Raw genomic sequence first — 20,497 nt, forward strand, 5'->3', positions numbered from 1 at the left:
ATTCCTTTCTTTAAATACTTTTTCACAAATCTGAATTAATTTTATACATTTTTGACAACTCAACATAGATGAAGAAGAATATGGAAGTCTAGGTATTTACAGGGCTTACGACCGTCATAGGCTTGGTTAAGTGATCACTTTACATGCGTGTAACATTCACCAATTCTATCCGTCATCGACAACCACCGACAGTGCCTAGACTTCCATATTCTTTTTCACCACTGTTGAGATGTTAAAAATGTTTGCCTTTGAAGTATAGCGGGGAGAAGGTGTTTATCGTACACATGGTCCCGGATTTGATTCCCAGGGGATCAAAATATTATTTCTTAAGCATATCCGTTCCCTATGAGGGGCATATGGAGTCCACAAACTGCCTCCAGGCTCTTCTGTCGGCCGCCGGCTCTCTAGCATCCTCCCAAGTCAGATCCGAGCTCCGAATTGCCGACAGATTGTCAGCAGTAGACGTCTTGGGCGGTGGGAACCTGATGCCTCATGAAAGAGGCAAGCTTGATGGCGGCTCTCAGGAGGCATGCGAAGTACATGATAACTAGCCTAATAACTAATGTGTAAAGGCAACTAGCTGTAACTCAAGTTGTGGCTGTTTGGCGTAACACGGCTCAAAACATTCTTATAACAGGCCTCTATCATATACAATCACAGATTTTGCTCTATCTTTTTCCTTTACCGAGATATCCATTATCCAAATAGTCGCAAAACTGTATTAATTTGATACATATTTTGGCAAAAATCATAATTTTAAGTTAAAAACTTGTTTATCTCAAAACTACTGTTTTTAACTTGCGGCTATTTGCCTTTGCACGTTAATAACCAAATCGCCTTTTCTTGATGACATAATTATAAAAAAAACACTCACGTTTTTAACCCTAATTTACGGGACATTCGTAAAATTAATGACGGAGACCCAATCTGTGGGAAGCACCGATATAACACATATAAAGAATGTAGTGATAACTAGCATGTACCTTAGTTTTTGCCGATATTTTATATTCGTATTTTATACAAAGGTCTCAAAAAACATGTTGCACCTATTTTTAAATCTTCTTCTTCTTCTTCTTTTTGTAGATCCTAGAGATCTGTTTGTGCCTCCGCATGTCGCTCTTGGGATGTTGACTCCCAGCTGTCTTTCCATCTTTTCGGAGGTCTGCCTGGGGCCTGCGTCCTTCAGGGTTGCCTTGAAGGGCGATACGTGGAAGTTTGTCTTCTGACATTCTGTTTATATGTTCATTCCAGAATCGCCTTCGTTGTTGTCCCCATCTCACGATATCCTCTGTCTTACACATACAGCAGAGCAGATACTTCCAGAACAAAATCTCGACTTTGAACCTCCGAGATGAAGACTCTCCGATCCATAACCGGAAACACATTGCGATACCGAGTAAGAAATTTTAAAATGTTTTTACTAAACATTTTTGGGAAAATGTGAGTTTTTCTCAACATCATATTATACATTTTACGATAGTCCAGTATTAAGGTACATTAAAACAAGTCCTGTGGTCTTACTTCAGCCTTCTTCTTGTGTCCAGTATTGAACAAAGGCCTCCCGCTTGGACTTCCACAGTTCTCTCTCTTCCAGTGCAGGTCCGCCACTTTCCTAATGTCATCGGACCATCTTGTCTGGGGCCTACCCACGCTTCTGCGTTAGGACGCAGAACCTCGTTAGGACGTTCTAGACCTCCAGTCAAGCACCTATTTCGTCCATCTATCCTCAGACATGCGTGCAACATAACCTGCCCAGTTCCACTCTGCTTCCTGTGGTCTAGGTTTTAAAAATAATCCAACTTAATATCCACGTTTTTAATAAATAATCATTATTATCATAAAAATGATAAAGTGCAAATCCTTGTTTTAAATGATTTCTGATAATAAGATAATCTATCGTATTTACTTTCTATGGCTTATAAACGGTGTAACGTACTTCATCGGAAGCAAATGTTGACTGTAAGGTGGAGTGATCAGTTTTTTTTGAGACTGGAGACAGTTTTTTTTGGCAGTCACGCAGGGAGAGGATGTTTCTGCCAGCGTCAAGTCTTGTTTTTATTTACAAAAAAAAATAAACTAACTAACCATCACGCCACTTCTCCGCAGGGGTAGGCAGAGAATACCACCCTGTTTTTGCAAACATTCTTCGCTCTCAACATTCATGATCTCCCTTTGATTATTTCGACTCCTCTTTCAAGTATTTGACATACCTAATTGTGACAAGTTTTCTTCAGTCTTCCTCCGTTTTTTTTTCCAACTACATTTGCTATAAATTTGTCCTACCGTTCTATCCTTACTCGTACGTTCCACATGCCAAAACCATCTCAAAACACCTTTCTTAATTTTATCTATAATGCTTATCCCAACCTTGCATTCTTTGCATCCATTTGAACATCTATCGTACAAAAAATAATAATAACAATAAATAAAATTTTCTTAGTTTAAATTTTTTTTTTAAAGGAATAACCCGCAAAACGTCTATTTTAGATGCTTGTCTGCAGGTAGGATGGTAAGGATAGGGAAGGTAAATGTGAAAAACACATCACAAACACCCAGACCAATTAAAAATAAATCTTTCTTGAATTCATTTAGCAATTGGCGGGAATCGAACCCGCGACGCCAGTTTTGCAGTCGAGCGTCTACCCAACTACGCCTCAGCACCAGCCTAAATGCTAGCTTTATCATTTTAGAAATTATGAGCGCAGAATAAGGAATTCTAGAATGAGGTGCAGAAAGAAGGGTGGATACTTGGCTGGGGAGTTGGATTCCTGCCTGTGTTAAGCTATTTAAAATTTCTTCTCTGTTGTGAGCGGACACTGAAAGAACGTGGGGTTTGCATCCCCTATATCTTGTCCATATTGGCAATATGGTGATGTAACACGTTTTATCTTATAGAGATGCACAGGCAGTGAGCAGTGCCCAGACCTTAGGCGACATAACATCAAGATGGAAGATCTAGATCAGAGGTTCCCAACCCCGTACCTGCGAGCACCATGGCGCCCGCGGAACTATTCGTATGTGCCCGCCAATAGTGGCTGAAAATTCTGTCTGTCGAGTGTTCGACATATAACGTATACACATATTTTTAAAAATGTGAATTACTTTTTATTTATTTGTTAGAGCAAAACTCAAATGGCAGTGGGCAGGACATATTGCAAGACAGGACTCCACAAGATTGACCCCTAGAACTCTATGGAGACCTTGGGAGAACACTACAGGTGTCGGAAGACCCCAAAAGAGATGGTCTGACGACATAGTCACTGTGGGGGGTATAAACTGGCTGCAAGCAGCAACCGACCGGAGGAAATGGAAAGAAGGAGAAGAGGCCTATATGCAGCAGGGGAGGTCAGAGGACTCATAAAGAAGAAAGAAGAAAAAATGCGAGAAGACGATATGTGCAGTACGATCCCACCCCTCAACCAGCTAATTAAGACTGTAACTTTTGTAACATAGGTTAAAGACGGATGAAAGGGTTTCTTGATAAGCGGATTTTCCAAATCCACAATGGTCATCCAGGTTTTAGAAGGCACTTAATTTCAACATTTTGAGTGTGTCCAAATAATACTTGTTCAAATTGTAAACTTAAATAAAAATTTCAAATTGTTTTCTAGTGTTGCCCCAGTATTAAAATATAATCCAGGATTCGGACCTCACGTACAAATGAGAGAGTTACTGCTTTAAAAAAAACTTTCCTCATTCCTAGTGACTCTGGCTCACTGTGTTTCGAGTTTGATCAATATATCTAGAAATTTCAAGAATATGAGTAGTGTGGTTGTCAATCATGGGTAGAATTGACGAATGTTACGCGTGTGTAAGGTGATCGCCAGCCTATGACGGTCGTAAGCCCTGTAAACACTTAATTTTGTTTATGAATAAAACAAGCATTGAGAGAATATATTTTCTATTACATATATATATAGATATAAATAATATACATTCAGTATTGTATAAATGTGTATACATTGTTCAAAGATTCACAATTATGAGTGATTTACAAACATCGAATTACAAAATACAAAAATTTTATCTTTTGTCTTATGTTGAGATACGTCTTTTCACGCACTTCTTACATTTATATTAAGGCACATTTAATTACACCAATTTTACAGGGTATATATTTTTAAATAAATTATTCAACAGCTTTGAAACCTAAAAGCCATCTCTGTTTGGTAGGAATTTTGCAAGAAATATGATAAATTTTGACCTGACTAAACTCAACCTGTCCTGAAGTATCGCAGTACATGGTACAAGCAAAACATTCCTCAAAGGAGTATGGGCATTGGTGAACGGCTGCGCTTATAACTAAAGCCCGGTGACATTTATTTCTAAAATGCCACCTGTACTGCCATCTGTGGTTGTACTTGAACACTATCAAGTTTTATTCGGATCATTTTTCTATTTTACCCATTGCATTTTACTTAAAACAAAGCTTGTGTGCCGTCATCGTAGTGACGCTATCAAAGAAAACCTCCTCACCTCAAACCCTCATCCGCACGCCAATGGTGCATAGGGCACTGCATCATATAAACCAGTGTTATCTTGATAGTTAAACACATGAAGGAAAGGTGATCAGCCCTCCGCTTCAGGTACCAGTCCAGGGTAGTATTGAATAAATATTAGATTGAAAAAATCACTTATACCTATTATACCCTCCCCTGGGAATCGAACCCGGGACCTCCAGAACGGTAGCCGAGCGTGCTGACCATTACACTACGGAGCCAGACCAAGAAAACAAATATTGGTAATTGATAAAAGCGAAAAGAAAAATTTATATGAAATCAAAAATCGTATTATAATAATTATCCTAAACAGAGATGACATTAATAGTTTCGAAGATGTGGACATTGCAAAACTAGCATCGATACGGCAAATTGAAGCATTCAAAGTAAACAAGACTGGGTAAGGAGGGTGCAACAATTGAACTTATATGGTAATCCCACACAGCTATAGTCCAAAGTAAGTTTTCAATGGCATTTAAAGAAGCCAAAGGGCGTTTGTCCACTACACAGAATTACACGGAATTTTACCGTCAGGCACGTCAGTTAGCGTTTTAAAACGATGATTGGCTTGTGCTTTTCTCCATCTTTCTTCGGATCGGTGCGTGAACACGTTGCGCGTAAATTCGATCACGCTAGACTGTCGTAGTCGCTTTCATTTTTCAAAACCGGACTGCCGGACGGTCAAATTCCGTGTAATTCCGTGTAGTGCACGAACGCCCAAAGTGTATAAAAAATAAACAAATCCTTTTTTTTAAATTAACAACAGTGTGTAATATATCGCTCACTCCTTTCAACAACGTCATAAATCAAAAAACTTGATTTTTCAGGAGAACCTTTTTAAAGTTTAAAAATATAATACAGTGTATTAAAAATAAATATCAAGCCAATTATTGAACTTTTACTGTGCAACATTAGGTGAAACCTGAAGGTTTTTTCTCCATTTGAAAAATATTTAGTATATTTAAAAAAATAATTAAACAATACCTTTTCTTCAAAATGCGAAAACAACACTTTCCGCCCTGTAGCGGGTAAATATTAAGTTAAAAATATGCCGCTTTTGCTGGGATATAGTACATTTTATGGGCATTCCGAAAACATGCACAACTGAAAATTGACGATTTTTTATTTATGACATTGTTGTAAGGAGTGAGCGATATGTATGTGTTCACAAATTATTTGATTTTTTTATTCATAGATGAAAATGTGATTTTTACAGTGGAACCTTTTATAACGAGTAATTCGCATAGCAAGCAAAAAAAGTGAAAAATTTGCTTTCTTGCGAGTGACATTTCGCATAACGAGTTACAGAGAAAGGGTAAGTCCCTTTTTCTCGGCATTCACTTGTGAGCAGCGACATCTGTGCCACTCAAAACAACAAATATTTTGCTAAACGAGTAAGATTCTGGAATTAATTTGCTCGCTATGAGAGGTTCCACTGTGTAATACATATTTTAGTTTGCTTTTGGCAGACATTTTTTTTAAAAATATTAACCCTTTGCACTAGAAATATTATTGGTATGCGTACACCACCAACCCTATGATATGATCTGGTCATATGATCATATTGAAAAGCAGAAAAATATAGATGTATTAAAAATATTGAGTATTAGCCTGTTTGGGAGTGAGTTTCTGCGGACAAAACTGAGGCATTTTTGTGAACATTTTTTAAATGATTTTTTTTACATTTTATAATTTTTTATCATAGCCAATGCTATAAGTAACATATTTTCTTAAATAAAAAAATATTCACACTAGTAAACATGTTTTTATATGAAAATTATCCATGTTTTATTTCATGGGTTTTCTTTGACAGCGTCATCGTGATGACGTCCCACAAACTTTATTTTAAGTAAAATGTCGTGGGTAAAACATAAAAAGTGTAGTTTTAGTGTTTGCATACAAACTACAGATGGCAGTACAAGTACCATTTTAGAAATAAATGTCACCGGGCTTTATATATAAGCTCGGCCGTTCACGTACTCCCATACTCCTCTGAGAAATGTTTTGTTTGGACGATCATGTACCACACTCCCGGACAGATCGAGACTCAATTTTTTGGTGCTACAGCGGCGGCACACGAGCGCTAAGGGTTAAAACAAAGTTATTTTATAAGTTAAATAAAATAAACATTACAAAATAAGTGGTTCAAATACTTATTATATATATAAACATATTTTGATCAGAATTAGACACTTGGTTTTGAATCTGTTCAAGCAAGATTGTAAGCAAAGACAGCAAAAAACTTCTCAGCTCTGTGGAGATACATTTTTAAAAAATCTGAAAAATATTGATAAAAATGATGAAATTTGATTAAAAATACACACAAAAGCGAGATCTCTACTACATAGATTTTTGCATGATCATGATGATCATGTCTTTATAACGACCTTACACTGTATTGTGAGGTTACCTTGTCATATATTTTGTACTACTACTACCAGTACAGTGTAAGGTCGTTATAAAGACATGATCATCATGATCATCATGTATTGTGAGGTTACCTTGTCATATATTTTGTACTACTACTACTAGTAGTACAAAATATATGACAAGGTAACCTCACAATACAGTGTAAGGTCGTTATAAAGACATGATCATCATGATCATCATGTATTGTGAGGTTACCTTGTCATATATTTTGTACTACTACTACTAGTAGTACAAAATATATGACAAGGTAACCTCACAATACAGTGTAAGGTCGTTATAAAGACATGATCATCATGATCATCATGTATTGTGAGGTTACCTTGTCATATATTTTGTACTACTACTACTAGTAGTACAAAATATATGACAAGGTAACCTCACAATACAGTGTAAGGTCGTTATAAAGACATGATCATCATGATCATCATGTATTGTGAGGTTACCTTGTCATATATTTTGTACTACTACTACTAGTAGTACAAAATATATGACAAGGTAACCTCACAATACAGTGTAAGGTCGTTATAAAGACATGATCATCATGATCATCATGTATTGTGAGGTTACCTTGTCATATATTTTGTATATTAACACCATTATTAACTTTGTGGTATGGTAATATAACACTCTCCTTATCATTCATCGTTCATTTTCTGTGACAAAGTGAATGATAAGGAGCGTGTTACCTTGCCATACATTAGATATAAGATACATATTTGCTTAACAGGCAATAAAATTATGTACAAATTTTGATATCATACAGTGGAACTTTGATATAAAGGACCTTAATATAAGGGATTCTTCAATGTAACAAGTTTTTTGATACCCCCTTGGACTATCCGTAGCATTCAATGAAAAATATACCCCTATTTAACGAATATAGCACGTAAACAAACCACAGTAAGTAACATTTAAAAAAAAATACTTGTTCAATCATCAGACACTGGATCATTCACCCTACGGATGATATGCTTTATGCTTAACGAAATTCTCAACTGATGGCGCCACAATAAGCCTAAATTCCAAATCTATCAATATAAGAAAGGAATTCAACAACTGTGCATATATACATCTTTTAAAAAATATTACTAATAAAATGTAATACCCAGAATGATGAATGTTACACAAGTGTACAAAATAATCACTTAGGCCGGCCAAATGCCGGGTCGTAAGCCCTGCATAAAATAATAGATGGTAAGATCCTTCATCTCAAATTGAGACATCTATAATATAAAAAGTAAGTTTTAGTTAATTTCAATACATTTATGTAACTAATGTGTATATACTGTATGGCATGGGTCGGCAACCTGCGGCCGGCGGGCCGCATGCGGCCCGCGAGACATCTTGGTGCGGCCCGCGAGATTCTCGCCGCAACGCACAAGACGGATGATATTATACACAATCGAGTGAAAGGAAGCGAGAAAGGGAGCGAAAGGAATCTCATTGATTTTATTAAATACAATAAATGTCGTTAAAATATACACTTAGCGTTTTATTTTTTAAACTAAAATATTTGTACATAAATATTGTATGTATACCTACTGCAAGTGCGGCCCGCACTGATCCCCATGAAAAATATTTGGCCCTTTTACAACAAAAGGTTGCCGACCCATGCTGTATAGTATGTAGTAATGTGTTAAGTAAAACTGTGTACACATTTCAACCATGATGTACTGTACTATATCACACATATTAAAAGTTTTAACGAAGCTGGATTCCATAAATTTCGTTACATACAGAGCCTGGTTTCCCAAACTATGGGAATATTCAGTGGGCCCTCGCCACTGTAAACATGAATTTAAACAAATAGGAAGTGATAAATTTGATATTTCATTCAGCTATGTACTTATGCCTTCTTTTTTCTAAGACAGCCAAGCGGTGGGTCCCAAGATTGGAAATTTCTGTTAGATGGGACGGAACCCAGTATAAAGATCAACAAATAAGAGAGGGAACTATATAACTGACTTTTAGCGATCCAATATTTAAAATCACTCGATATTTTGATTTTTTTCAAGACCCCTTGAGAATCGTCATATCAAGGTTCCACTGTACTATTATTTGTCTCAAAAACACTTAAAATAATTACGAATGACTATTTCTTTTAAATTTATCAACAGTGCAACAACCATAAATGCAAAAATAGCCCCAGCCCTGATATTCCAATACTTTCTCTGTTAATCTATTAATATCATAGAAAGATTGATATTGTGTAAAAATAAAACATTTTAAATAAAAAAAATATACACAAAAAGATGAAAAAGAAATGATCTCTGCATTGGGCATGCATGCCACGGGATTTTCATACTTATATTGTAGCTGTCTTGATCGATTCTTGGTTGAAAATCCCTCGACCGCAGGGTCTGAAAATATTTCTAGCGATCTTTTTAGCGATTTCTATCTCACAAATTTCATTGCAAATATCGACAAAACAGATTTGAAAAATCTGATTCTTATCAACCAAAAGTTATCATTTTCAACCAAAAATCGCACACTCAAGATTTATAATTTTTAACAGATTTGTTCGTCAACAAGAGTGAGGTTTTCTTTCTATGTGATTATAGTATCTCTCAGAAAGACAAACTTATTTGGAATTGTTTTATCGTGGTTATACTGGCAAAAAAGCTCGAAAATATGCAATTTGACTTAATGATGCAGCATTATAAAGTTTTCAACGTTTTATAAACTGGCAAAATACAGTAATGTACAAAATACAATAGTTTAAAATGTCAGATATATGTGGTTTTAAAAATAGATTCAACTTTAAGATTGATAGCGGGTATTTTATTCAGGCTAAAAGCTTTAATGGTCAGCACGCTCGGCTACCGTACTGGAGGTCCCGGATTCGATTCCCAGGGAGGGTCAAATAAATATGGGTGATTTTTTCACTCTAATATTTATTTAATTTTACCCTGGACTGGTACCTGAAGCGGAGGGCTGATCACCTTTCCTTCATGTGTTAATGATCAAGATAACACTGAGTTTATATGATCCAGTGCCCTATGCACCATTGGGGTGCGGGGTTTGAATGAATGAAAAGCTTTAAAGAACAGGGATTATTCAAACAGGGGATTTAGGAGTTAACACTTTTTGGCGTATACTCACGATATTATACAATCACTCAGAAAACAATACCAAACAAGTTTTTCTTTATCGTACTTTCAATTAGATATATGGGTTGTTCGACAAAAACCTCAAGTGGATCCGTTTCCAATGTTGTACTCCTTTTGAGTTCTTTGTTCGATTAGTGAGTTGCCACTGCTTAAAAAAATATGTAACAGTGTTAGACAATTGTATTGCCCAGTGATATGGAAACAGCAGGACCTAAATGCGGTACAAGAACACACGGCAATGATTCGGTGCGTGGTAAAGCGGCATATCTACAAAACACCCTTCGTAAAAACAATAAATAATCCAATATACACTCATAAGATTTAAGGCGATTCGTAACTCCGTATCTCACAATCAGACTACATTAAATCCAATAAAAATAAATCATTAATATCTGCTGTTTACTTCTAATAACTTAATGGATTGTTAATTTAAGTTTTACTAAGTAAATACCACTATAGTGGTATATACCAAGTATAACTTAAATTAAAAATGGTTGATATTACCCGTAACCTTAAATGGTTGATAGGTCCGCCTCCGTGGTGTAATAGTTAGCGTATTTAGCTACCGTGCTGAAGATCTCAGGTTGGATTCCCAGGGGGGTGAGAATTAATATTAGTGATTTTACACTCTAATATTTATTTAATATTACCCTGGACTGGTCACTGAAACGCAGGAGTTATCACCTTGCCGTCATGTAAGTAACGATCAAGATATAACTGCGCCAATGTGATGCAGTGCCCTATGCACCATTGGGTGCGGAAAAGGGTTAGAAGAAATAAGAGTTTGTACTTCACTGACCCCGTTACGAGGAATATTGGAATTTACAAATGAAATTTTGACTGCGTTATATCATGTTAAAATATAACATCAACAAATTTTTGTAAATAAATAATTAAAAAATTTTAATATTTACCTTGTCATTGGAATTAATGTAATAGCGTATCCGAGACACGGAGTTGATAGTTTTGTAAGTCAGTATAAAACTAGGAACTATTTACAGGAATTATTCATACATTTATATGATTAAATTAAATTAAATTAAGAAATAATTTTCTATCGTATAGTGCAAATTTAACAAAATACTCGAAGCATATTTACAAAGAATAAGGTCAAAATCACACTTGCAAAAAAAGCACTTCACAATGCACAATGGTAGGTACTCCGAAACATATTTTAACCCGGTTATTTCATCAATGATTAGGATCTGACCTGTCATAAACCGCAGACAACATAACCTCAACCGAATGCCAATTCTTATTACAGTAAACCCCCCGAAAATTATATCGATACTATATTATCGATATTATATCTACTGTTTATCGAACTCGGGACCTCCAGAACGATAGCCGAGCGTGATGACCATTACACTACGGAGGCGGACAAAAAAAAATTCAGGATAATTAAGACAGATGCCAATAGTACGAAGAATAATAAAAAATTAAAATAAATATTTGACTACTGTCCTGAGAAATTCGGGTATAGTTTTGGTTTCCAGCCGTGAGCTGCATGCGCTGTTAAATGCATTTTAAATACATGTTGCGCTTTTGGGTTAAATGCATTTTTTAAACCTGAAATGTATTGTGGCAACCCACACATCTACTATGGCAACTCAAATCGAGTGAAATAACGAACACCCTACACCGGAGCCCGCAACGAGCGGAAACTAGCCCGTGACACTTCGTCGCCGCCCGTCCTCCGATCGACACGTATTTCGACTGTTCTCATATTAGAATCACGCGATTATTCTTAAATATTTCTTGATTGTAATTTTATAGAACTGAATAAATTTGTGTTAAAAGTAATCCGCTTTCATCTTGCTTCCCTTCTGTTAAATTAAATTGGTATTCAACTAGAAACCATAGTATAATTCTTACAAATCTGATTTTAAGAAGATAATTATAATATATAAGTTGAGATAGGTACCGCTTTATCGGAGGTAACGTTATAAGGGGCAAATGTTTTTAAATTGTATTCTAATTTGATTTTTTTTTTTTTTTTTTTTTAGATGGGAATTGCATTTATTATTTACCTTGCTTATTATGTACAAGGTTTATAGATCATTTAGTGTATTTTTGTTTCTTCTAGCTAATTAAATATGTTTTTATTTGAATCTGTGTTGGGAACAGGAGGGATGATCTAGTGTGGGTCAAATAGGAACTTCTCTGCATTTGCTCATTGCTGGGAGGAAACCACGTAAAACAGTCATTAGTCAACAGTCCGCCTTCTCCTCAGGAGAAGGCGGACTGTTGACTAATTTGATTTAAATGACCGCCTCTGTAGTGTAATGGTCAGCACGCTTGGCTACAGTCCTGGAGGTCCCGGTTTGATTCCCAGATGGGGGGGGTCAAATGAATATAAGTGATTTTTCCATCTAATATTTATTCAATATTACCCTGGACTGGTACCTGAAGCGGAAGGCCGATCACCTTATCTTCATGTGTTAACGATCAAGATAACACTGCTTTTATATGATGCAGTGCCCTATGCACCATCGGGTGCTCATAAGGGTTTGAAGATGAAGGAAATTTTGATTACATAATGACTCATTTTAGTCATTTTTGCTGGTTGAAATGTAAAAATACACTTTGACACATTAACCTTTTATAACGTTCCCTCCGATAACGCGGTACCTATCTCAACGTTATAGGGGAGGGTTTACTGTATATCGAACTTGGCTTTTAAAAAGGCGATGAAAACTAGTAGTACTATTATTATTCCACGTATATGGGTATATGTGAATAGAGATTCCCAAATGGTCAATATGTTAAATCAAGTCAAGTGGTTAGGAATGGTCGAAGTTGATGCCGGTTTGGTTTAGATCAAGCTGACACTGATCCCAAATTGATTTAGTTCAAAATTGATCTACAATTGTGATATCAGATTTAAGAATAAGAAAGTCCAAAAAAAAAGATGTATCACAGTAGAGTACATTAATCTTTAAGTATAAAAATAAAAGTAAAGAAGACAGCTCTCCCGAAACTGGCAGTATTAAAATTAGGGCCAAAACAGTAAAATGACAACAGCAAAAAAGGCATATGGGAATGTCATGTGAAAGAACGAAACAAAACACATCAAGCAAAATCAAACATATGCCTCATTCGGTGATAATGGGGGTGGGCAGACATGAAATGGATAGTGTCATTCGGCCACATCATCCATGATTCCATGACTCGTACTAGACAAATTACAAATATTTTTTTTTAATCAATGCAGTTAAAATGCGTTGTCTCAGAGGAATTTGCGGCAAAACGTCGTATGATGTTCGAATGGACCATAGACATTAACAAATAGAGCCGCCAATAATTTAGCAATGTTAACAATATTAAAATAAGTCAATCGTTTATGTGACGTCATTCATAACCAACTTACGAAAACAATGTATTTACGAAGGCGAATTTTCTACAAGAAAATGATGAATGAAAATATTAATTATATCGGCTGTTATAAACACTTCACGAGTCTAATACAATCCTTTATAGGTTGAGTATGTTAAAAATAGGTATTCCTACCGTCTGAAAATGATACATTGTATTAGGGCAAATCACAAGGGGTTAATATAAGTCAAAATTGCATTATTTTTATTTGCATGAAGTCGCAAATAAATTATTCAAATAAGAATGGACTTGACTGTGATACACCTGTATAATTTCATAAGTACAATTTTAGCACAATATATGTATATATATTACATATTTTTTTTTACGTACATTCCAGTACCATAAAACACAAACAATCAAATTTTTACATCAACTTCTAACAGAAGAACATATATCGTACATAATAATTTTAAACAATATGTCACGGTTTACAATAAATATGGTATATCGTCAATTTAAGCATAATCTTAAATTATAATTATCGTAAGAGTGAGTGGCAGTACCAGCCAAAAATATCAACAACAACGAAAAGGGTACGCGAAACGTCATCGTGACAATAGCGACGCGTCACCGTGCGATGAAATGATAAATATATATCTCTATCACTGCGATCAATTCATCGCAAAACAAAAATGACAAATATTAGCAAGGATAAAATAGTTTCACATATAAAATATCGATATTTTGATAATATCATCCGCATTTTTTTTGTCCTCCATTTTCCATTATGGACTATGATAACCTTTATACAATTATAAATGTGGATGTCCCCACCAAATGTTACATTTCCAATATTGCACAAAAATCTTTTAAATGCAAATTTGTTCTGTTTACTGTATTCTATCGAAATTTTCATTGAAGTTGCGACAAAATGTGACCAATCCTGTGTTAAACCAATATGAAATCATTAAATCGCACTGATTACTTAACCTTTTAACCGCGTTCACTTTGTTCCTGAGAGACGCCCGTGCGCGGCGGTATTTCACCGTTTTTTAAATGATTACTTTTATCATGTATTTAGTTAAGAAACGATTTATTTTCTTAAATAAAAACGTTCAATGGGATTCATTGTGCCTTTTTGGTACTCTATAATACACTCGTGTCACATTATTCTTGAAATATATCATAATATAAACAAATAAGATCGTAACATAAATAAATCAAAGCACGCATCGTGTGTCACTCTTACCCACTGGCGATGCGTAGCGTCGAGAGTGAGACAGATATAGGGTATGATTATGGCGCGAACTAATTACCGACCGCAAGAAAAATCAGGGATCTGTTCTTTTATTTATCCTTGTGATGTTACAAATTATTAGTCAGATATTTCAACAGATGTCATAAGGCCAAGGATTGACATATTATTTTATCCAAAGTTCCACACCATGAAAAAATCCCTCCAAGTTGAACTGAGGTTCGAAACTTGGAGCAAAGTAAAAACACAAACGGTTATGTCAGCCGCGTACAGGGAATGTTTTGTGAAAACACATACGGTTATGCGAGCCGCGTGGATCCGGTTAAAATCATTTATAATGGAAATGTAACGTTTTGGTGAGGACCTCCATGAATGATATTTTCTAATTTATTTTCTATGAAACGACGAATACCAATTTCGTCTTGATCGTGTGATATTCATCGATGAAACGACGAATACAAGCCCTGAAATATCACCCTTCATTCGTTATTCATCAAATTTTTTTGATGAAACGATACATAGTTTAAGTTTCACTGCGCGATGAAAGTGCGAGCACACATCATCTGCGATCGGGGGAGCTTCATCATACGGCGCAACCCTTTCTTGTGCCGTAGAGCACCTTTAGCTCCGGGAATATGATCCTCCTGATGAGTTGGTTAGTTTTGCCCGCCAACTGAGCCCTTTTGACGTCCTTAGTGAGGGTCTTGATGCCAGGACGATGAACGAGGAACGCATTGTTCAGTATCATGAAGTCGTAGTCCAAAACACACATTGCGTACGCCTACAAAATACATAAAAAAAATTAACATGTATCTACAACATTTTGAGTGTGTCCAAATACTTGTTCACAAAATCTGGATTATCTCCAATTACAGGAGTTATTTTCATATAATTTTTCTGACATCTCATCAAAGATGAAGAAGAATATGGAAGTCTGGGCATTTACGGGGCTGACAACCGTCATAGGCTGGTTTAAGTGATCACTTTACACACGTGTAACATTCACCAATTCTTCCCAATATTGACAACCACACTACTCAAGTTCTTGGAAGTTCTATGTATTTGAACCAATTTAGAAACCTTGTTCTTGAATCACTAGAACTTCACTAGAGACATCTATTGGTGAGATGTAAAGAAGCTTTTTATTAAGCAGACTTCCATATTCTTCTTCATCTTTGATGAGATGTCAGAAAAATTATATTAACATGTATCAACAAAAAAATACTTAATTTAAGTTTTACCTAGTAAATACCACTTTTTCTTAAAATCGAATGTGACACGTGTTTCGATACATTCCGCATCATTTTCAAACACTCTAATATTTATTTAATATCAAGCTGGGCTGGTTACTGAAGTGCACGAGTGATCACGTTGACTTTATGTAAGTAAAAATCAAGATAACTGCTTCAATACGATGCAGCGTTATCTTGAGTGAGGATAAGGTTTAGAAGAAGAATTGTATTCTTCAAATTCTAAAGGTGGGGACAGACCGGGGCCATTTCGTCGTAACGTAACACGTTACGATGCGAGCATTCGTATAGTATTCGTGTATTTGATTATGCATTTTTATCGATTGTTGCGCGGTATGATCGATAATCCTGAAATTATCCAGAGCATTGGTCTGTATGTTCCCGATAGTTACCTAAGACAGCGTCGGCATAGATTGTTTCACATTCCTATACACAGGACCAACCTGCCGATGGTTATGCCTGTAGGAATAGCTACCGCTATGTTGAACAATATCACATTGGATATTGATCTGTTCCATGTGTCCGAAGGAGTTTTCCGAAGCGGGATTCTTCTACACCTTTAAGTCTTATTGCTTACTTTTATTATAATATATACGCCTTGAATATTGTTCGTAATGTATGTATTATTTTTTTATTAAATAAATTGAATTGAATTGAATTGAATTGAATAGTCAGTACAGCGAGCCGAGCGCTCCATCCATAGTAAGATGCTCAGAATTTGAACCTACCAATGGTTATGCAGATTGGGAGGACGGTATCTTTACTCGATTGTATCTCCTTTGTATTGTAAATTTTTTATCCCGTATTCATTGTTTATTTTAAAAGGTCCCTGTAAAAATGATGGATAGAGGTTTCATTGTATTTACTATTCATTTATGGTATTCATTCTTGTCCGCCTCCGTAGTGTAATGGTCAGCACGCTCGGCTACCGCTCTGGAGGTCTTGGGTTCGATTCCCAAGGGGGGTAAAATAAAATATAAGTGATTTTTTCACTGTAATATTTAGTCAATATTACCATGGACTGGTACCTGAAGCGGAGGGCTGATCACCTTTCCTTCATGTGTAAACGATCAAGATAACACTGCGTTTATATGACACAGTGCCCTATGCACCATTTGGGTGCGGATAAGGGTTTTATTATTATTATTATTATTTATGCTATGCTTTTTGATTCCTGAATAAATAAATAAACCAAAAGTTGTCTCACCTGCGTCATCTTGTCGCTCTTTCCTTCCCAGCTGAGGCGCTCGTCGTACATGGGGTCCGAGTGCGTCCCGATGAATATGGGCTCCCAGTGGATGAAGGGCCCCACGCGCTTGCCCACATGGAACACGTCCAGCACTGCAATCATAATGCGTTCATCACTCCTCAATCACAATTGTCAGTCACAATCCATTTTTGTACATACTACATTAATATGTTATTTACTTTTTTTTTTTTTAAACAAATATGTTAATAATAATAGTATATAAACACTCACCAGTAGGTGGTATGGTAAGTGGTTATATACTATTTACAACATTTTGATAACTAATATAAGAGTTTCTGCTTAATAAAAAGCTTCTTTACATCTCACCAATAGATGTCTCTAGTGGAGTTCTAGTGATTCAAGAACAAGGTTTCTAAATTGGTTCATATATAAAGAACTTCCAAGAATTTGAGTAGTGTGGTTGTCAATAATGGGTAGAATTGGTGAATGTTACACGTGTGTAAAGTGATCACTTAAACCAGCCGATGACGGTCGTCAGCCCCGTAAATGCCCAGACTTCCATATTCTTCTTCATCATTGATGAGATGTCAAAAAATAATAGTTATATACTATTATTATTAAGATTTTTGTAAAAAAAAAATAAGTAAAAATGAAAATGCTTTAAATATTAATAATATTGAGAATAATAAGTTATTTATTGTTTAGGTATTCACTTCATAGTAAGACAGGATTAAATTATAAATAAAAACACTCGTTCTTTCCCTAAAACTAGAATGCGATCCCTCAGACGAATGTGTGGCAAAACGATGTTTGATAGATGTTCGAATGATGAAATAAGGAAAGAATGTAAGGCTGAGATAAGCATTATCGATAAAATTAAGAAAGGTGTGTTGAGATGGTTTGGACATGTGGAGCGTATGAGTGAAGAAAGAACGGTTAAACAAATTTATGAGGCGAATGTAGTTGGAAAAAGAAGCAGAGGACGACCGAGGAAAACTTGGCACAATCAGGTATGTCAAATACTTGAAAGCGGCCGGGTCAGGAGTCGTAATAATCGTCGGGTATGTATGAGGAGATGCATGAATGTAGAAGAGACAAAGAATGTTTGCAAAGACAGAGTGGTGTGGCGTTCGATTCTCTCTGCCTACCCCTGCGGAGAAGCGGCGTGATGGTTAGTTAGTTTAAAAACACTTGTTTTTAACCACTTGAGTATTACATTGTTACGACTAGTTTCGGAAGCTACAGATGCTTCCATCTACGGCAGTATTTCTCAAAGTGTGCGATAACGCCCCCTTGTGGGCGTTCTAGAAGACTTTTACAGGGCATAAGAAGCCCAAAGAGACAGAAAGAAGTGCTAGGAAGTAAGATATATATTTTTGTTCCTTCCCTCTTTCTATATTGGGACATTCTGGCAATTTTTTTTGCCCCTTTTGATGAGAAATTTTGATAGGGGACGGCAGACTAAAAAAGTTTGGTAGCCTGTTAAACTTTTTATATTCAAACCACACATTCACTATCATTTTTCAGATATATAAACTGGAATATACTTTAAATCTTTGTTCATAATAGGCGAAAAAAAAATTCTTAAGCAACTAATAAATATTGGTTATGATAAACCAAACCTAACCTAACCTAGCCTTACCTAACCTAACCAAAGCAGAGGATGCACACGCTTTGACTGGAAAAATAAACAAATATTTATTTACACTGCGTTTCCGGAGCTCGGATCCATTCCTTACTGCGGGGAACATTGTGGCATCCTGCGCACACCTTCTTGTGGAACGGTATGGCTGTCCCCTTCTTGAGCATGGCCACCAACTGCGTCTTGTTGTGCGGCACCTGAAACAGAGATAGCCGCGTCAGTCCTACCAATAGCGCGGGAGCTGCTAGTGCATTGTGTACAGTGCAGAAGTAAAACAGCGTAGTAACTATTACTCGAGTTGACGGCAAATCACGGAAAAACTTGGTGAGGGCGCATTTTTGTAATTTTTAATTATGTATTCTTATTCTTCTTTCCGTGTTCGCTCCCTAGGTGGGGAGCATATGGGGAGCATATGGAGACGTCTCCAAGTCACTCTGTCACGCGCCATCTCCTTGGCTTCCTCCCAGGTCAGTCCGGCGTCTCGAAGTTCCGCTGAGTATAGTCGGTGGATGGGCGCCGGAATCCTCGGGGTCGGAAGAAGAGACACAAGGGGTTGATGCCCTCAGGTGGCATTCTAAGGACATGTCCCAACCATGTCCAGCTTCTCCTCTTCAGGACTTCCAGTATGAGGGGCTGTTGAGTTCTTCTCCTCACATCGTCATTCCTGACGAAGTCATACCACTTTATACCCAGTATTCGCCTCAGGCACCTATTTTCAAAACTTGCTAGATCAACATCTTACTTGTGAGGGACGAGCTCATGGTGGAGGATCACACCATTACATATATAATAATGTGTGAGAGCATGACCCACCTGCTGCTGGCTGTCCACCTCGAAGATGGTGATGGTGAAGACGCCCGTAGTGTGTGTAAAGTGCTATAGTATTGACTGTCCTGACGAAGAGACATCATGACACAATTCATGACTTGCTATATTTTTATTCTATTACTATATTTTCATACTGTAGTAGTGACAGTCCTGACGAAGAGACATCATGACACAATTCGTTATTTTACCATATTTTCATACTGTAGTAGTGACTGTCCTGACGAAGAAACATCATGTCACAATTCATTCTATTACTATATTTTCATACTGTAGTAGTGACAGTCCTGACGAAGAGACATCATGACACAATTCATTATATTACTATATTTTCATACTGTAGTAGTGACTGTCCTGGCGAAGAGACATACCTGCTGCTGGCTGTCCACCTCGAAGATGGTGATGGGGAAGACGCCCGTAGTCATACAAGTGTGTTAATAGTACTATAGTAGTGACTGTCCTGACGAAGAGACATACCTGCTGCTGGCTGTCCACCTCGAAGATAGTGATGGGGTACACGGCCCGCCTGGGCGCCGGGCGCCGCGCGGCCATGTTGAGGAAGCGGCCCGCCAGACCGGGGCTCGGGTACAGCTCCACGTCCGAGGCGAGCACGAAGTGCGACAGGGCCGCGTCACGCGCCACGTTGCGCGCCACGTTCACGGGGTACAGCAGGCGGCGCTGCGCCTTGTACGGGGGCCCGGCGCCGCCCGCGCCCCCCGCCGCGTACGGCGCCGCCAGCGAGCAGTTGTACGCCTCCGCGAGCAGCTTCTTCATGTTCGGGATCTGGGGACGGGACGATAGTGAGATGTGGAAGAGGCGAGATTGTTTGCAAACAGAAATTAGTAAAAAAAAAAAAAAACGAGGACATGTTTATTATTTTATTTATTATTTATTTTATTTTATTTATTTATAATTATTATTATTATTATTTTCCGCCTACGTAGTGTAATGGTCAGCA

The 20,497-nt window shown here is 37.0% G+C and overlaps 1 protein-coding gene across 4 annotated transcripts in view; it reads right to left on the bottom strand.

The window, feature by feature from the left end:
- Positions 1–13,156: 13,156 nt before the first annotated feature.
- The window catches only part of LOC148307292 (beta-1,4-glucuronyltransferase 1), a 91,729-nt gene continuing 84,388 nt past the window's right edge, over positions 13,157–20,497 (bottom strand). For 2 of the 4 annotated variants that reach the window (XR_015837868.1, XR_015837869.1), the window contains 5 exons: positions 20,017–20,322; positions 18,779–18,911; positions 17,070–17,203; positions 14,910–15,393; positions 13,616–14,347 (listed from right to left, as the gene is read on the bottom strand). Coding sequence is in view for 2 of the 4 variants with exons in the window: in XM_088263622.1 (XP_088119748.1) it covers positions 15,196–15,393; positions 17,070–17,203; positions 18,779–18,911; positions 20,017–20,322 (771 nt within the window). In the remaining 2 variants the exon portion in view is untranslated. Of the gene's footprint in view, positions 15,394–17,069; positions 17,204–18,778; positions 18,912–20,016; positions 20,323–20,497 lie in introns of all 4 variants that reach the window. The other 2 variants (XM_088263622.1, XM_088263623.1) reach the window with 1 other exon arrangement.

The sequence above is a fragment of the Brachycentrus maculatus genome, unplaced genomic scaffold, assembly GCF_059751285.1.
Source record: "Brachycentrus maculatus isolate JH-2025_06_01 unplaced genomic scaffold, ASM5975128v1 h1tg000202l, whole genome shotgun sequence".
In the NCBI taxonomy this organism is placed as follows: Eukaryota; Metazoa; Arthropoda; class Insecta; order Trichoptera; family Brachycentridae; genus Brachycentrus; species Brachycentrus maculatus.